This window comes from Panthera tigris, chromosome X (genome assembly GCF_018350195.1).
Source record: "Panthera tigris isolate Pti1 chromosome X, P.tigris_Pti1_mat1.1, whole genome shotgun sequence".
NCBI classification, from domain to species: Eukaryota; Metazoa; Chordata; class Mammalia; order Carnivora; family Felidae; genus Panthera; species Panthera tigris.
This window is the reverse complement of record NC_056677.1, coordinates 1,277,251-1,297,005: the sequence shown is the minus strand read 5'-3', so window position 1 is coordinate 1,297,005 and position 19,755 is coordinate 1,277,251. Positions and strand designations below refer to the sequence as shown.

The window sequence follows — 19,755 nt, the reverse complement described above, 5'->3', positions numbered from 1 at the left end:
AGGCTCAGCATCTTACAAAAACCCCACACAAACAGATGGAAGTTACATTGCGTCTTGTAGACTCTCGAAATCCAGTGGGTAGGATGCCGTCCAAAGAGAGAGAAGTGACTTAGTGCCTTGTCGACGTTATGGGTAGGACGTCTGTGGGACACGTGGCATGTGGAAAACTTAGCCCTCCAGAGGAAAGACTTGTAGACGGCAGACCCACTGTGTCTGTGCCCAGTAGCATCCTGGTCGAATTCTATCTGTTTTGCGATGTGTGCTCAGTAAACGTAGGAAAGACCTTTACCAAAAACGTGCCTGAGAAAGCGAGGCATGACCAGTCATGACCAGTTCCTTCTGCTGGTCGACGGCCCTCGCTTTCTCTGGCCCTTTCTGTCTTTTTCGGGAACGTAGAGGTTCTATCCCACTTCCTGCGAGCTTCCACTGGACCACCCCTTGATGCCAAGATGGCAAATGCCAGACGCTTGGGCCCAGCAGCAGGTGGCTATTTAATATTTAAAAATTGCATGGGATTTCACAAGTGAGCTCCCGCACGCATGTGTGCAAACAGCACGCAGAAATGCCTCTGAAAAGGATGGCTTGGTAATCTATTCTCATTGCGATTTTCAAGATGGTTCTAGCCCAGAGCACACCCAGCCGGCAGGGGCGGGACCCGGGTGAGAAGGTGGTAAGAGCCAGCCCCCTCCCTTGGGACATGCTGGACCCGGGCCACCTGGCCATGCTCAAGGCTCTAGAAGCTTCACGCCCACCTGTGTTCCTCAGATGCCAGGTCTAATCCCCTTCTGTGGAAGCGCTCCCATGACTCATCCCTGCAGGGACTTTCTGGGTTAGCTCATCCCTCCAAGGAGCTGAAAATCTGTCTCCGGTCCACTTGCTTGTGAGCGCTGGTGTGTGGGCAGGCAGGGTCTCCCGAGCGTCTCCCCCACAACAGCAGCCCCATCAGGCACCCCTTAATAGCAGGACTCTGTGCTTAGGGACATTCGGAAAATAGTAGTACCCCAGCCTGCAACTGTCAGTGCACATTTACTTAGGAAGACAGTGAAGAAACCTTATTCACTATTTTAATCCCAAATTTCATAGTCTGTAATAAAAAAATTGTTTTGTTTTTTATTTTTAATTTATTTTTAGTTTTCTTAACATTTATTTGAGAGAGAGAGAGAGACAGAGGGTGAGCAGGGGAGAGGCAGAGAGAGAGGGAGACACAGAATCCGAAGCAGGCTCCAGGCTCTGAGCTGCAAGCACAGAGCCTGACGTGGGGCTCGAACCCACGAACCGTGAGATCATGACCCCAGCCGAAGTCAGCTGCTTAACCGACTGAGCCACCCAGGCGTCCCTATTTAATTTTAATTTAATTTAATTTAACTTCATTTAATTTTATTTTACTTCATTTTGTTATTTTTTATTTTATTTATTTTGTTCTACAGTCTTTTTAAAAAAATTTGTTTCTTTACATTTATTTTTGAGAGAGAGAGAGAGACAGAGTGTGAGTAGGGGAGAGGCAGAGAGAGAGGGAGACACAGAATCCAAAGCAGGCTCCAGCCTCTGAGCTGTCAGCACAGAGCCCAACGTGGGGCTCGAACCCACCAGCTGTGAGATCATGACCTGAGCCGAAGTCGCATGCTCAACCGACTGAGCCACCCAGGTGCCCCTCAATTATTTTTTAACTAGGCTCTCCCAGGGACTTGAACTCACAACCCTGAGATTAAGAGTGGTATGGCCCACAGATGAGCTGGACGTGGCCCTGTGTCATCCGTATTTCAGCCATGACACCCCTCACACACAAAATACATGCCGCAGCCCTTCTACACTCACGTTCGGGAAAACCACACCTGCCGAGTTTTCACGGGGTCACCAATAAGGAAATGGGAAATCCCACGTACGTAGCGGGCACATCCCGTGATCAGTTTTACAGATCACACCACCAATGAGTGGACGGCCGCTGGGGTGGCTCAGTCGGTTGAGCATCTGACTCTTGATTTCGGCTCTAGGTCAAGATCTCGCAGTTCATGAGTTCGACCGCCAAGTTGGGCTCTGCACTGACCACGGAGCCTGCTTGGGATTTTCTCTCTCTCTCTCTCTCTTTCTTTCTCTCTCTGTCTCCCCTCCTCTCCCTGGCTCTCCCCGCCCACCCCCTTGCCCACCCCGGCAAAAAAAAAAAAGTTTCTTCGAAAGTTGTATTTCTGATTTCTGCTCTGTCCTTCCCGTCAACATTTCTATGCCTACGTGATTCTTGGCTTGCCCCCAACCCCTGACGGCGTGCGTTGAACCACCAGGCACCCCATGCCCCTGTAATCACCATTAAGGAAGATGTCAAACAAACGCGTGCACCTTGTCCATCCAGGGTGAAGGAGAGGCTTCCTCAGTTGGTAGGTTGACTTGGTGGGAAGGGATCCACAAGCCCATTCGGCACCAGGACAAGAAGAGAAGCCATAAAGAGCCCACCCCAGGGCTGAGTTTTGCGTCTCAAGACAATATTATCTCGTGCTCGGTTGCACCTGAACAGCCTTCCCACTGCTTATATCTTCTCTTTTCCTTTTAGCTGGAAACAATGACAGCAAAGCCCAAGACGTTGTGCGGAGACTAAAAGAGGAGACGTCGAATGACAAAGGTACTTCTCGTAGCCCAACGGCTCTCTGCCTTGGTCCGAGTTGGTGTTTGTGGCTGAGCTGCAGACCCGGGCATGGGATCGGGGATGCGGGAGGTGGAGGTGACTCGGGGCTGGGGGATGTCTCTCCCTCCTGTGCGTTTCCTTTGGGGATTTCTGGTCGCCACTGGAGAGTGACGAAGGACAGCAAACGTTTCACCCGTGGTTGCATTGCTCTGTGTAGGCAGCTCCTGCGGACGCGTTGGAATGTGCTGGTCGGTTGCATCCTTGTGACTTGGGGACCTTGTTGTCATTCTGTGTCTGTCTTCCCTGCACATGTCTTCTGTATGTTGAGATTCGGGTGTGGATGTGGAAAGCCAGAGTGTTCGGGGGACAGCACTTGGTCAGCTCCTCTGTGCTGGAGGGGAGGCCGCCCAGGGTGTTGGGATGGGCGAGGCAATGATTCCAAATCACCCAGGATGGTGCGATCACTTCCGAGAGCAGGCGCACCCCTGCCCTCAAAGCTGATGGGTACTCCAAGTGGGAACTGATTCATAGTGTTTGTGGTCTCCGCGATGACTGAATGTGTCTGTAGGGTGGGTGGTGGAGGAAACTGGTCTGAGCCAGACACACACACACACTCAGAAACACACACACACACACACACACTTTATGCGTTAATCTTGTGTGTGTTGAATCAGATAAGAAAGCAACACCGTATTAGTTTTATAACATACAAAGCTGGACCCTTGGAAGGAGTCGGTCAGTGGAGGGCCTCCCAACACATCAGGGGGAGGATGCTGGGGCTTGGCCATGTGGGGGCAGTTGGGTGGTAGTCCTTGAACAGACTTTCACTTTGGCTGGATCTGCATCCAGTCTCAGAGGCCCCCGGAGATGCTGTCCATGCAGCCCGGGGCCATTCCCTGCCCTGTAGGTCAGCAGGTACACAAGCAGCTCCCGCCAGTGGCTGGCTAGGGGGAAATGCATTTCCCTATCCCTGGGTGGCCATCCATCCACCATGTACCATCCATCCATCCCCTATCCATCCCCCTATCCATGCATCCATCCATCCATCCATCCACCCATCCATCCATCCATCCCCCATCCATCCATCCATCCACACATCCATTCACTCATCCATCCATCCATCCATCCATCCATCCCCTATCCATCCCCCTATCCATCCATGCATCCATGCATCCATCCATCCATCCATCCACCCACCTAACCATCCACCCATCCATCCATCCATCCATTTTCCATCCATCCATCCATCCCCCTATCCATCCATCCATCCACACATCCATTCACTCATCCATCCACCCATCCATCCATCCATCCATCCATCCATCCATCCATCCGTCTTCCTGCAATCACAGAACACCCTGTCTAGCTCAGGATGCTCTCCAGCACTGAGCTCAGATGGAGACACTTCTCTCCAGACCAGCCTGCACCCACTGGAGCCTGCGAAATTCTTGCCCACATACTCCCAGTAACACGAGTTGGCACGAGGCCCATGGGAACCACACTTACTCATGGCTTATGGCTCTTCCTTGACTTCCTGCATTGGGTAATTGTGTCTCTGGCAATTTTTTTTTTTTTTTTTTTTTTTTTGAGCAAGCAAGCACACATGTTAACAACATTGCACAGATTACTGTCCAGAGCACAGTGATTTCTCAATACCTAGTTTCTCTCCAGCATACCTCCACCCCTTCTCTGGACTTAATCTAGGAAAAGAAAAATCTAAGTTCTTGGTTGCATGCTTCGTCCTCCTTACTCTCCCATACTTTCTGCTTTTGAAGTCATGGTCGGTTGAGATCCTACTTTGTGTTGATATGGGAGGCTATCCACATACCAACCGTCAACTAGCTGAGCTCTTGGAAGGATAAGTTAATGACTGTTTTGAGGAACTGAGATAATAGGGCTCATTTCTCCACCAAGAGATTTTCCAGGGACAAGAGTTTCAATACGTGGTCATCATGTAGCCATGGTGCCAATGTCTTTATTGCTCTTGAGCAATACCCTGCTGACCAAAGCTGTCTCATTTGGAGCAAATACTCTTGCTCTGTGACCAAAAAAAAGCAAATAAATGGAATAACATCAAATGGCATAAAATGAAATAAGACAAAAAATAAAAATACAAAACCCAACACCACCACACAAGCAAACAACAGAAAGTCATAACAGCATCTCAGTGAATCCAAGTGGGACTAGAGAATTTAAATCCTCTTAAAAAGACTGCAAGAATGTAATTGTGTTTTGGACATTTGCCGTAGGCTCACACAAGCCGCGATGGAATCCTAAACCTTCAGCGTAATCCCACTGGAGATACGGTGTCTGTGATCTTTTCCCTAAAAGGCTTTACTTTGTGTTCTTCAGAAATGTCTTCCTGACCAGTTTCCACCTTTCCTAATGCCATTCTGCCAGCATAAATCTCTCTCTGTCTTTAGTGAGCAGAGGGGCCAGCTGTTGGATTCACGGGATACTTAGGTATTACATCCGGTTTGCTTTCCTTAAGAGAAAACAGCACTCAGTTTTGTTTTTTTTTTTATAAGCTTCACCTGTGCCAGGAAAAGTCAGTTGGGTCCACTTCCCGGCGAGATGGCAATACATCTTTGTGAACGTCTGGGTCATCCAACTCACTATAAAATACTTAAATTGGTCATGGAAGCAAAAGATACCATGACATCAGTTCGGTATTCATTATGGTGACAGGAAGTGGCGTCTCTGGGTAGGAATCTACTGCTCTGTCATCCAAGAGAGATTCATATCTTGAACGTAGACTTATCTTGAGGCGAGTAGACACCTACCATTTTTCTTCTACTCATAGACTCTCTGATTTTCTGGAGGGATCCTTCTGGAGCTTGGTCCATTGCAAAAAACTTGACTGAGTGTTGATTGCATGGGTTTTGTTTTTCTCCCCACCACGTGTGGGTTTTCTTTATAGCATAGAGTTCTCGACACCTAATACCTATAGCGTGAAGTGCTTGACGTGCGTTGGCTGGCCAACACTCCGTGTATCGCCAAGAGTAGTTTGAACAATGTTCCGGGTGTATATTTAGGTCTGGTGTATGTTCAAGACCACCTGTCTTCCCTACATACCATGAAATGCCCCTTATTGTCATGAATTTTTCAAACTAAAGTCCTATTTTTTTTTTTTACCTTACAATTTTAATTTAGCATCCTGAGCTAGTCAAGGAGCACGTATGCTAGCTAGCCAGGCAACAGCCAGGCAGACAGACAGACTGCTGGTTTCCTGTGGGTAATTAGAAGGCTTTAGAAGGTCACTGTGTCTTTCCTGAAGGCGCAGAAGGAGACGCTCAGCACGTTCTGAAAATTTAATCGGCTATTATAGCTGTCATCTTGTTCCTTACATTAAAGGCTCTTCATTTCCCGGAGTTTGCAACGATCAATTCTAACCTTTTGAACCACTCGCAAGGTGAGTTCTATGAGAGAGGGCGATTGTCTGCCTGATTGCCTTAGCGCCTCTATAAATAACGGCAGGATTTTTTAAAAAAATCCCGCAAGGAAGAATTTTCCTCCTCACCTTGCCTGCCACATTCTGTGTCTGCCTCCAATAATTTATGGAATACTTTCACTCCCCACAGTGTCATTGGCCATTTAATTTCCACGTTTGCTTTGGACACATCTTAGATGGTTCCTTTGAACACAGCTCAAGATGCTCCGTGCATCCAAGGTCAGTGATGGGACATCACCCACATGAAACCGTTTCAAAAAAAAAAATATTCTAGAAATGTTACTTCTGTGTTTTTCCCTCTGGGGGAAATCAAGTGGATTCTAGGGGAGATAGAAAATATAGTCAGAAAGGGCTTTATTTATTGATTTTTTAAAGCGTGCAGTGTTCTCTAAAAGGAATAGCCACATAATTTCCATGATGCGTGGTTTTCAGTAGGCAGAAGCCATTGTGTTAGCGAGGTACAAGTCCATCAGATGCCCTGCTGCTAGATGCTGTAACGCCTTACCGCCAGGAGAGTCCCGGGAAGGTGCTGGAGTGCCTTGGAGATAAGTTTTTATATTTCCTGTATTTTCAGGTTTTATCTTAAAGGATTTTCTCATGCACCCACGTGGCCCTGTCTCCAGAGAGACCATTAACCACGTGTTCTGCTCATCACAAACTTCCGTACCTTTCCTGTGTCGGAAAGTCTCGCCACTTGGCCTGCGTGTTTCGAAAGCTATTTTCGGTGGATGCAGAATTCCACGTTGAAAACATCCTGCGACGCCCCCAGGATGTTAAACGTGTTCTGACACGGACCTTTGTCACTTGGGATGAGAAGTCAGCTATAATCATTGTCAATATTTCATGAATATAAGTGTCTTGTCCAGTCTTTTCTGTTGTCTTCTTCATTTACTTTCTGTTTTCAGAAGTTTGCGAATATGCCTAGGTGGGTCCCTTTTTCTCTCTGTGTTTAGCCTGTTTGGGGTTAAAAAGCTTTCTCTATCTGTGTAGTTGGCTGCGATAAAATTTAGTGAATTTTCAGCCATTTTTTTTTTCCAAAAAAACTTTCTTCTTTCCATCGTGTCCTTATGAGTCTACGATTACACATACGTTAGGTCGCATCACGCTGTCTGGCCGTTGTATCATTGAGCACAGTTCGTGTGATCCCAGCTTTCAAAAATTTTGCTCTGTGCGTCAGTTTGGATGATTTCTATGGACCTACCTCAAGTTCATCAAATTGTTTTTTCAGTCGTGTGTGTTATACTCTTACCCCCATGATTGGATTTGTGATTTGAGCCAAACAAACTGTGTTTCTCAGCTTTTGGGTTTCCAGTTGGTTGTTTTTAGTCTACATATTTTTCCTGGTGTTTCTTGTATCTTCATCCTTGATGTCCATCTGCAATTGTAGGCTCCTGCATACGTAGTAGTTATTTTGAAGTTCTCTTCTGAGACTTCTAACATCTGTATCATCTCTGGGTCTGTTTCTATTGATTTTCCCCCTCTTGATGGCAGGTTGACTACATGTTTCTTTGTTTTGTTCTGTTTTTTAAATTTTTTAATGTTTATTTTATTTTTGAGAGAGAGAGAGAAAGAGACCGAGGGGGGAGGGGCAGAGAGAGAGGGAGACACAGAATACGAAGCAGGCTCCAGGCTCTGAGCTGTCAGCACAGAGCCTGACGCGGGGCTCGAACTCACAAACTGGGAGATCATGACCTGAGCCGAAGTCAGACGCTCAACCGACTGAGCCACCTAGGCACCCCTCATTTTCTTGTTTCTTTGTACGTGATTTTTATTGTGTATTAGTCACCGTGAATGATCCCTAGTACGGATTTTGGATTCTGTTATCTTCCTCTGAAGAATGTTGAGATTTGTAGCAAGCAATGCTATGATTTGCAGGATACCTAGATCTTGTGGGAGCTCAACTAAAGGTCTCGTTAATCACGAGTCTATTTCAATGTTGCCCTTGGGCCTTGGATGGAGCTCTTAATCTTGAGACACAGCCCTTTCTTCAAAGATCTGGACCATCTCAGGTTTCAGGTGAGAGTCCAACGTGCTCACTAAGTCCTTCCAACTTGGCAGGACTTAAATGTCATCTTGTCTCCCCATCACCAGGCAGCAGCTGAAACTTCTCTCCTCACCTTTCAACCTGCCAGCTGTTGTTTGCTTCCGAGTTCCCTGATGTCTCAAGTTGGAGCCTTTGAAATTCATTACTCAGCCGAGGGTTCTGCGGGAGTTTCTACCCACATTTTGATTCTCTGCCCATTCCCCCACCCCCGCCCCATGGCCTTTCAGTGCCGTAGATTCCAGCTGCGTTAACAGCCCCAAACTCTGCCCTTTGAGTCCTCAGCTCATCTCTCTCTGACTTTCTGAGTAAGCTCTGCACCTGTGCACCTTGCAACCTGAGAAGTACCCCCGGGGTGGGCAGTGGGGGGAGGTGGGAAGGAGAAATGAGAACTGTCTTTGGCATACCAGGATCTGTGGTGATTCTCTGCTAAGCTACAGAGGTGAGGAGCCTGAACAAAAGAGAACATTAATCTGCTTTATGTTGGCAATTTCCATAATGAGGGAAACAGCCAACATCGTGTTGGATACTTGCTGTCTACCAAGTAATGTAAAAAGCTCGTTACATGTATTGACTCACGTTTCCTGTCCTTTGAGGTAAGTATGACCACTAGATGCGTTTTCCAAATGAGGAAAGTGGGGCCGTAAAGCGTTTAGGGTAGTGGCTGTCCTTCACGTACTTAGTGAGTGGAGGTGTTGGGATTTGAACTCGACGTCCAGGAATGAACTCAGAAATAAGTGAGATCCTTGGGGGTGGGGAGATGGGGCGGGGTGGAGAGTGGCAGGGAGGAGGAAGAGAAAGAAATAGCTGAAGCGTCTTGGCAGATGGGAGTTGCGTTGGGTGCCCATCGGCCGGGGTCTTCTAAGAACGCTGGTTTGTGTAGTGTAGTCTGTTCTGTCCCCCGGAAGACCTGTTACATACTCACCTGGCTTGTAGGTGAGTGTGTGCTGTGGGTTCACATGTGTGTGAGGACAAAGGTAGCATTCCGTGCCTCCATCAATGGGACAAAATGATGGCAAGAAAGACACAGTGGCATGACCACCCTTTCCCTCTTCATGTCCGGAGAAACTCAGCAGGGTAGACCACCCGCCCCCCCAAGAGCCCTGAAAGTGCCCCCAAGAGCTGGGGAGCTCACGACCAGGGCTCGGATCCTTCAAATCCGGAACGTCACCCCAGGAGGAAGCGTGAGCCAGCTGCCGTTGGGTTCTGTGTATGTATCATCGACCCGCACGGCGTTGGGTTTTCCCTTTCGCTTCTGCCTAGCGTCTTTCTGTCCCCCGTTTTATCCTGTTGGACGTCTTTCTCTGTTAACAACTAGAAGGGCTTATTTTTGTGGCCATCTACCCCTCCATTGTGGAGACGCACCAAACCCTTTGCCTAATTTTTTATCAACGCATCTTTTTAGAAGTTTTCGTTACCGTTCATGCTTGACGGCCTTGTATCTTTGCACGCTTTTTCACATTCCGTGTGTTTTCCTACGGAACTGCTCATCTGGGTGATGATTGGCCACTCGGCGGAGCCACGTTGGAAGAGGGCGGAATGTGCCCAGTGACATGGGGTCTTTGCAACAGCTTGCTGTGGGAGCCCGAGGTAGGGATGCCTCTCTGCCTGGGTTATTGGGCTGCCCGTCTCCGCGTGCCCTGAGTAGCCTTCTTATGTGGAGCTCACCTACACGGACTGGGCAGCTGTGTCTTGGGGCTGCTTCAGCATTTTTCTGCTTCCCTAACATATGTGTCATCGCTCCCCAGCCCAGAACCTGCCGATAAGCCCGGGCATGGACGGGGAAGGTTTCCCCTGGGGTTGAAGTGCTTGGCATACCTGTCCCTCGGTCACTTACTTCATCACCATCCCAGGCGTGGGCTTTGCCTGTCACACACCTGCCCTGACTCGTCCTTTGAGCGTTCCAAGTATTAACTGATGACGTGTTTTCACCCGTCCGTGCTGGAGAGACAATGAAAGGGTTGATGTGGTCGCCCGGGATGGCAAGGATTTCCTAAATGCGCCGTCTTTGAGCTGGCTTCCCGTCTCCAGTTTTCCGGGGGTGCACCTGTGTGTAGGAATCTCATCTTACAGACTGACCCTTCCTAGTCAGAGCAAATTCCATACCTAATCTGCTTATACGATGAAAGATCAGAATGCATTTTAAAAACTTCCTTTTGGGAAACAAGTCACAAAAAGCCCTCTTACCTGAAACGCACCTCGAATCTCTGGTTTTATTATAAAATAAAATGATCAGATTTTAATTGTGGAGTTTGAAGGCTTATAGAAAATTGAGCACGAAATGCGGAGAATGGCCGTCCACCGGCCGCCATAGTTTGGATGATTATTAACATCTTGCATGTAGAGGGCCCATCTGCTAGAGTCAGGGGAGAATACAGACACAGTATTGTTCCTGGAAGTCCATGGTTTGCACTGAGATCAGTCTTGCTGTTGTGCATTCTGTGGGTTTGGAGAAATCCACGGTGGCATGGACCCATTGTTGTGTGTCCTACGGAGTGGAGTCACTGCCCTAAAAATCCACCCACTCACCCCTCGCCTCCTCCAACCCCCGGTGACCACCGAACGTCTTACTTTCTGCATGGTTTCGCCTCCTCCAGAATGTTCTAGAGCTGGGATCATAGAGGACCCAGCATTTACAGACCAGCTTACTCATGAGCGTTAATGGTTCCTTCATATCCTTTCGTGCCTGCAAAGCTCTGTGCTTTCTAGAGCTGCATCGATATTTTTATGAAGGACGATCAGCCCTCCATGCAGGACTCCGAATGCTCACGAAGAAGCACATCCCCGTGCAGAGCTGGGGGTGGGGGGTTTACGCTGAGGACGATGAGTGCCCGTGTGCAATGTCCTCACTTGTTCAAAATCCAGCTCTCATGTCACAAAGGACAGCTGGGGTCAGCGTCTGGGTGTGGTTTTAGGGTCAGGGTCAGGGTTAAGTCAGGGTTGGGTCAGGGTTGGGGTTGGGGTCAGTTTTATGGTGAGGGTTATGGTTAGCTTTAGGGTTATGGTTAGGGTTTCATTAAGGTCAAGGTTAGGTGTATGGTCAGTCTTATGAACAGGTGTTTCAGGTTAGGGTTATGGTGAAGGGTAGGGTGACTGTCACGGTTATGCTCAGAGTAGGGTATAGGGTTAGGGTCAGGGTTACAGGTTAGGATTAGGGTTAGAGGATAGGGTTAGGGTTAGGGTTATGGTGGAGGTCAGGCTTAGTGTCAGGGTTATGCTCAGAGTACGGTTAGGGGTTAGGGTTAGGGTTAGGGGCAGCCTTAGGGGTAGGATGACGTTTCGCATTGGGTTTTGGAGTTAGGGTTATGCTCAGGGTAGAGTATAGGTTTAGGGTGATGTTGAAGGTTTGGTTTATGCTTAGACTGGGAATTGGTGTAGGGTGAGGGTTGAATAATGGGTAAGGTCATGGATTGGTTATGACCAGGGTTCTAGTTAATGTTAGTCCAGGTTGAGGGTGAGGCTTAGGGCGGGTCTGTGTCTCGTCTTAGCGTTAAGATGAAGTTTGAGGCTATAGGATCGTTTTCAAGTTCATCATTATGGTCAAAGTAATGTGATTCAGAAGTCAGATGTTGGGCATCGATCTTAGTGTTAATGGCTTTTCTCATGTTCGCATCACGGTGTGCATCTCATCAGAGTCCAAATGAAGGTTCAGCTCACATTGGGGGTTCGGGTTCTGTTTCGGGTTCGGGTTAGGTTTTAGGGTTAGGGTTAGGGTTAGGGTTATTGTTAGGATTAGGGTTAGTGTTAATGTTAGAGTTTTAGGGTTAGTGTTAGGGCTACGTTTAGGCTTAGGGTTAAGGTTACGGGTTAGGGTTACGGCTTGGGTTTGGGTAGGTTCGTTGTCATTCAATATCAATTTGTTTTGACTCGTAAGGTTAGAGGTTCGCAGTTTCTGATGCTGCATAGTGAGTGTGAAAGTCTGACCCCACTGTGGGCTGAATGTCTGCAAGGAGTTTGATCCCATGTTGTTTGTTACATCATTTCCGGATATTAGCCATCTGTCATTATTGAGCACACACTTTTCTCCTTTATTTTACGGGATGCCCTCTTTACTTTAAGGTATTTTCTTCTCTATCCGTCTTCACTGGGGTCTGGAGTGAGGCCGTGCTGTTCCCTCCAGCCCGTTCCCATGGGTCGTGGTTAGAAGGGCTGGTAGCTGATTTCCCGATCTGGTATCATCTTCTGTGCCAATAGTACATGTCAGGAACACCTCTCAATGTCACCGAACAGGGTTGTTTTACAAGTCAATTTCCCACAAGGTTATCGCGTGCTTTTCGCGGTGACCGTTGTATGAGCTATTTCACAGATAAGAAGTAATGAGTGTTGTTGAAACAGTCACAAGGTGCTTTTTCGGCTCGGCTGCTTGAGAGAGCCTTATCTTGGCTGCTTTCTGGCATGGTGACTGTGACACAGAAGTCACCTTGTGGACTGCGGGAGCCCTCTGATGGCCACACCAAGCACGTCCTGGTGGTTTAGGGTTACGGTTAGCGTTTGAGTTAGGCTTGGGTTTGGGTCAGGGTTGGAGTTTTAGGGTTAGGGTTAGGATTAGGGGTTAGGGGTTAGGGGTAGGGTTAGGGTTAGGGTTAGGGGCCCCCCACCGTCCACAACGTGACTTCTGTGTCACAGACACCACGCCAGAAGGCAGTCAGGATAAGGCTCTCTCAAGCAGCCAAGCCAAAGAAGAAAAAACGTTCTTGACTATTTCAACAACACTCATTATGGATGCTTTTTTGGGCTGATTCATGGCCCACCAAGAGGACATCATTGATGGATGGATGGAAACACAGAATGTGTTCCATGCACACGATAGAATGTGACTCGGCCTTGAAAAGTAAGGACGTGTTGCACCTGCTACAACGTACATGAATCTCGGGGACATGATGGTCAGTGACTTGAGCCAGACACTGAAAGACAGTCCTGTGTGATCGCACGTATATGGTGTCCCTAGTGGGGACTCACCCATAGGCCTCACTCACCTCTATAGACCAGAGACCTATTGCTGTCAGAAACCAGGGGCTTCCTCAGGAGGGAGCCGGGCACTTGTGCTCTCTCTGCCCTGGCAGGTAACGAGTTTCAGGTTCTGGGCCTCCCGGGGGGTTCCTTCCCTTCCTTCCAGGGGTGAATGGGGTCCACTGCAGGCAACTGCTTTCTCTGGCTGATTCTTTTCTAGGAATTCATCCTTCCCCCAACTCAACACCAGACGCTTTGCACATCTTTGGTCTGGCTGAGCTCTCAGATTTGGGGGACCCACCTCACCCCCACATATTTACTTTTAATGATTAAAAAATACAAAGTTCCATATACCCAAACACACATTAATTTTTGAAAGCTGGCCTTGTAAAACACATCCACAGAGAAACTCACAGCCAGTGAGACAATATTTTATAAACAATAAAAATGGAATCTCTTGCATTTCTGTTCTGTGCCACCATCTAAGGAATACAGCCAAACGTATGAAGATAATTTATACAGCTGTAAGTTGTCGAGCTAGAAAGAAATGGTGGTGGGCGGGGGGAGAGGGGGTCAGGCGGGCGGCGAAAATGTGTCTGGGCACCCAGGAACTGAAGTACAAATTAGGGATTAGGTAAATGGAAGTATTTGTGTAGAAATAAAACATCAGTGGGAACAGAGAAGCCACAAACAAAGTTAATAATCATTTCCTTAAAAAATGAGAGTAATAATTCACCTACCAATTATGAATCCTCTGCCCTACAAGACAAGCAAGAATAAATTAAGTGGGGCTTGGAACAAGAAAGAGGAAATAACATCTAATAAAATGTGATTTAAATTTGGGCGAAGAGTAATTTATTCTTGACTCTGGGCTAATATCTTTGATTACCAGTTAGAAAAGGATGTCTCATTCCAAAAAAAGAAAGAAAAAAAAAAGAAAAAAATGGAATTTTCCCAAGTTGATGCAGATAGAAATAGAAATCACAAACAGATTAGCAATCTGTTGAAATAGCAAATGTCAGAGCTCTCCACCAAAAAGCCTCTTGCTTGGGATGGATTTCCTTTGTCGTTTCCCTAAGCCTCCAAGGATGGCGTAGACCAAGGACTGCAGGCCACCATCCCGGGCTAAAGCTGGCCCTCCACCTGTTTATACCAATAAAGTTTTATCGACACACGGGCTGCACCCGTTCATTCATTGGTTGTCTGTGGCTGTCCCTTGTAGGACCAGAGCTGAAGCGTTCAGCCCACGAAGCCTCGTTACTCCCTGGCCCCTAATGACAAAAGCCTGCCAGCCCTTGGTTTCTGCCATTCCAAGGGACCAGACCCACCAGGGTTACTCCAAGTGTTAAATAGAAGAAACTGTGTTTTCTTCCCAAAAGGGCAAGGGAACTGCATTCCCGAAGCCAAGTCACAGAGCAACCCTGCTGACCAACGTAGAGACAGAGTGTGTAGTTTAACGTTAACTACTGAGCAGCCTTCCAGGTGGAAGAATGCGCCTTGATGCATTGGCAAAGCACCCTGGATGACCCCGTATCCCTTAGTGAGTAAACCTCTAAAGACATTAATTTGGGTACAGCACCTGGGAGGCAGAAGGTGGTTGGTCTACACCTGGAGCATAGATTGGCTGGATCACAGGTGGATTTCTGGGCAACCCTGTGGCTGGTTGATTGGTTCCGCCTGCTGGAATAGATGAGAGGAGAGTGATCCAGGAGGAAGGGTGTCTCTGATCCATTCGTCCTATCTCTCTGCTGTGGTTGCCGGGGAAGGATTTGGGTCACATGCCACGTTCTTGCCCTTCTGGGCAATTGTCTCGGAGCCTCGATGAACCGTGGCCCCGTGGAGGCATTGCCCGGCAAAGAGTGTCTTCGTAGCATCAGATGGCGTTTGGGTTCTTGCCCACGTGCAATTTGCATTCCAGCCGCAGAGGTGAATTAATGCCGTAATACCTACTTACCTGAGCTAATAGAATTATGATAAACACTCTAACGTCTTAAAAGATTTGGTTGCGTCACCTGCTTCGATGCTGTCGCCTCTGATTTTCCATCTACTACCTGCTTCGCTCGTCCGCAGCCTCTCCTTTCTTGACTGGCCCGTTACGCCTCCTCCCTCCGCGCCTGATCCCCACATCTCCCACGAGAAACACACCTGCCCCTGGCCATCGCGTTCGCGATCATGGTGCCAGCTCTCAGTGACCTGTTTGTCTCCAAAAGCCCTGCCCCCTAGAGCTCTCTGCCCCTGAACTGGACACCTTCCTCCTGCCTGTTTTGGTCCGTGTTGCATCACCTTCTGGCTGTAGGCGAGACCCTGGGGTTTCCCTGATGGTCTCGTCCACCTTTCCATCTTCAATCAGTAACTGAACGCTTTGCACCCACCTCGTGAACATGTCTCAAAGACCTCCATCCTTTGTCTTGGTGCCGCGATGCTACCCTGGGTCACACCTGTCCTGGTCCATCACACAGCCTCCTGGCTGGCCTCCCACGTCCAGCTTCTCCCCGGTCTGGACTCCAGAGGTGTGCCGCCACCTTACCTGCTTAGATGTGGGCGGACGAGGTTTCCTGCCTCCCTTCTGTCGCTCCACCCTTGCCCGTGTTGTTCTTGCTTCTTGCTTGTTGGTCTCCCGCTCGGGACCATCCCAACCCTACCCAGCCTAGAGTTCTCAGCTTCCACACAAGACCTGGGTCCTGCCCTCGGGTGCCTTCCCTCCCTGCTCCTGTAACCCCTCCCTTATCACCGACCTCACACATTGTGCTGCATCAGGGAACATCTTGCGGGTGATGATGGTGATGGTACTGATCGTCACTCTCTTACCTACCACGGTGATTATCACGTACGATCACAGGGTTTGGGACTTCGTGCCCAGAGACTCTATTCTCTTCCTGCTGTGCCACAGGACAGCATCGTTCATTCTGTGGCTCCACGCTGTGCCCTGTGTTGGGATCACATCTAACTCAAGATGATTGTCAGAACGAATATCGGCAGGAGCTAATGCGTCTTGCCAGTTTGACCTTGGACACTCTGTTTCCTTAATTTCTAAGTCTTTTCCCCTGAGCTGAAAGTTTGCAGCTTTGACTCAAGCCGAGAGCACAGTCTTTCCAAACACCTGACAGAACACTTACTTTTAAAGCCCTTCCTCGGGGAAATGAGTTGGGTCCCATTTCACTCTCGCCTGTGGCCACAGGCACGGAGAGAGGCAGCACACTTCCGAGGAAATGTGAGCAAAGAGAATCGATTTTCTCTTCATTCTGGCCAGGGAAGGACCAGTCGGAAGGTTGTAACGGGATTCAAGGCGGGTGATTGCTTCCTCCCTCCCCGCCCGCCCTTTTTTTTTTTTTTTTTTGGAGTCCTTTTTTTTTTTTTTTTTTAATTTTTTTTTTCAACGTTTTTTATTTATTTTTGGGACAGAGACAGAGCATGAACGGGGGAGGGGCAGAGAGAGAGGGAGACACGGAATCGGAAACAGGCTCCAGGCTCCGAGCCATCAGCCCAGAGCCTGACGCGGGGCTCGAACTCACGGACCGCGAGATCGTGACCTGGCTGAAGTCGGACGCTTAACCGACTGCGCCACCCAGGCGCCCCTGGAGTCCTTTTTTTATTGAAATCTGAATGCTTCCTACTACCCGTGGGAAGTGTTTCCTACAGTGTTGAAGCACATTTTCAGTGCGTCTATCTCCCAGCTGATTTTCTGGTTTGGGATGGGGCCACTGTAAGGCCACCGAAGGCTAATGATGAACACACTTCCCTGGATAATTGGTGAGGTCCACTCTTGGTTGGGAACATCTCCGCTGTAGGCGAGTGTCTGTACACGGTCCTGTGGCCCAGCCATCTGAGCCCCTGTCACTGCAAAGTTCTCGTCCTGGGGGAGCTGGCCGGGGGTCCCCGCCTCCCCGCCCGCCTTGCACAGCTGACGCCAGCCTCCACGCCGAGCGGACTGACACGTGATCCTGCCTCCTCGCTCAGGCAAACAAGGGCTGTGCTGGAGGGGCATCCGAGATCCCTTCTCCGAGGAGGGGGGGTTGTGTTCCTAAACATTTTCCTTAAGCCAGACGCGTCTAGGGCAGCCCATAGGACCTCTCCAAGCATCCCGCCCTCTGCAGGTGACGGCGATGCTCTCGGCCATCCGAGCCGTGGTTGACACAGAGAGAATGCTTCCCCGTCGAGCTGACTCTTCCCCAGCTTCCCAGTGTAGGCAACGCAGCTTGGGGAAAGCACCACACTCCAGCCACCTGCCGGGACTCCAATTTCCCATGTCCAGAATCAATTCACGCACCTCCCAGGAGAATTCCCATCACGCCAGACATCTTCCTGGCTTGCCTTTGGCTGTGGCTCCTTCCCAGGGACCTGGGAAGATATACCCGTGGACGTCTGCAGATGTCTCCTCCCTCTGTGGCTTCATGCGGACGTACGTGCTTTATTCAATGCTCTGCCCGCCATGGCTTTCTGCGTCTGGGGCGGGCCTGAAGTCTCGGCCAAGGCTGGAGAGCAGCTGCTCGGAACCAAAGGGGCTTCAAGACGAGACTTTTCCAGAGCTCACTCTGACCCAGCTGACAAATCACGTTTGTCACGGTCTCCTGTAGGTGACCGACAATGCAGGACACGTGCGTGCAGCATCTCATGGCTGGTATCCAGACGTCCTTCTCGTGCTTCCCTTTGTTTCGTGGTTTTCTTAGAAAATTTTTTTGCATTTATTAAGTTTTGAGAGAGAGACAGAGACAGACAGAGTGTGAGTGGGGGAGGTGCAGAGAGAGAGGGAGACACAGAATCCAAAGCAGGCTCCAGGCTCCGAGCTGTCAGCGCAGAGCCTGATGCAGGGGTTGAACCCATGAACCGTGAGACCATGAGCTGACCCACAGTCCGACACTCAACCGACTGAGCCCCGAGGTGCCCCTGGCACTTAGCTTTCACTTTGGATTAATCCTTCTTTGCTCACATCTTTGTGCGTAATAGCTACATGGGAGCCAAAACAAGTAATGCATTTCAAAAGAAAACACACGTTGTATCTAGTGCGGTGTATAATTCCCCTTTCGTGGAAATCACCAGGTAACTCTCAGAAATGTGTCATCACAGCTCATTCTTACAAGATGCGTCAGTGTCCTGGGGCTGTTGGAATGAATCCGTGCAAATTGGGCAGCTTACAACAGAAGGAATTGATCCTTTCCCAGTTCTGGAGGTCAGAGGTCTGAGATCCAGGCAGGGCAGGGCCGCTGAAATCCAGGCAGGGAAAGGCCGCTGAGATCCAGGAGGGGCAGGGACGCTGAGATCCAGGCAGGGCAGGCCCACTGAGATCCAGGAGGGGCAGGACCACTGACATCCAGGCAGGGCAGGACCCCTGAGATTCAGGCAGGGCAGGGCCACTGAGACCCAGGAGGGGCAGGGCCGCTGAGATCCAGGCAGGGCAGGGCTGCTGAGATCCAGGAGGGGCAGGGCCACTGACATCCAGGAGGGGCAGGACCACTGAGATCCAGGCAGGGCAGGGCCACTGAGATCCAGGAGGGGCAGGGCCCCTGAGATCCAGGAGGGGCAGGGCCCCTGAGATCCAGGCAGGGCAGGGCCACTGAGATCCAGGCAGGGCAGGGCCGCTGAGATCCAGACAGGGCAGGGCCGCTGAGATCCAGGCGGGGCAGGACCGCTGAGATCCAGGAGGGGCAGGGCCACTGAGATCCAGGCAGGGCAGGGCCCCTGAGATCCAGGCAGGGCAGGGCCACTGAGATCCAGGTAGGGCAGGGCCACTGAAATTCAGGCAGAGCAGGGCTGCTGAGGTCCAGGAGGCACAAGACCTCTGAGATCCAGGAGTGTCAGGTCCACTGAGATCCAGGCAGGGCAGGGCTGCTGAGATCCAGGCAGAGCAGGACCACTGAGATCCAGGAGGGACAGGGCCACTGAGATCCAGGCAGGGCAGGACCCCTGAGATCCAGGAGGGACAGGGCCACTGAGATCCAGGAAGGGCTGGACCATTGAGTTCCAGGCAGGGCAGGGCTGCTGAGGTCCAGGAGGCACAGGACCTCTGAGATCCAGGAGTGTCAGGTCCACTGAGATCCAGGAGGGGCAGGAACATTGACATCCTGGGGGGCAGGACCACTGAGACCAGGAGGGGCAAGGCTGTGCTCCCTCCCGAGTCCCCAGGGGAGGGTCCTTCCTGCCTCTTCCCTCTTGTCTCTGTGTCCATCTTCAAGTGGCTTCTCCTCCTTGTCTGTGTCTCCTTTTATGTCTCTTCTAAGGACACCTGTCATTGAATTTAAGGTCACCACAATCCAGGATGGTCTCATTTCCAAATCCTTAGCATATTCACATCTGTAAAGACCTTTTGTTCAGATGAGGCCATATCGTGAGGTCCTGGGTGGGAATGTCTTCTGGAAGCCACCATTGCAGCCAACACACAAGAGAAGATGGACAAGGGATCAGGTGAAGACATGGGAGGGTGGGTCCTGCCCGAATTACATAAGCCATTGACTCCTGTGGCTGATTTAGCCTCAACAAAATGTTGAATGAAAGACAGTCAATGTCTCTGTATAAGCAAAGGAAGGAACATTGCTCACGTACTTCAATCAAGGAGGGAAAGCGTTTCTTGGGTTTACAGGAATTTACTTCTTTGCCACTCCCTGTGTCTACCTCAGGCAATAATCTGACATATTCAGATGACTTCGATCATTTATTTTTAATGGCAGACTTAATTTTCATTCCTTGTGAATGCATTTTGTTTTT

The 19,755-nt window shown here is 49.6% G+C and overlaps 1 protein-coding gene across 1 annotated transcript in view; it reads left to right on the top strand.

The window, feature by feature from the left end:
* Positions 1 to 19,755, top strand: part of DHRSX (dehydrogenase/reductase X-linked) — a 136,645-nt gene that overhangs the window by 30,412 nt on the left and 86,478 nt on the right. Inside the window, exon 3 of the mRNA XM_042975310.1 lies at positions 2,543 to 2,611. Coding sequence (XP_042831244.1) covers positions 2,543 to 2,611 — 69 coding nt within the window. The remainder of the gene's footprint in view (positions 1 to 2,542; positions 2,612 to 19,755) is intronic.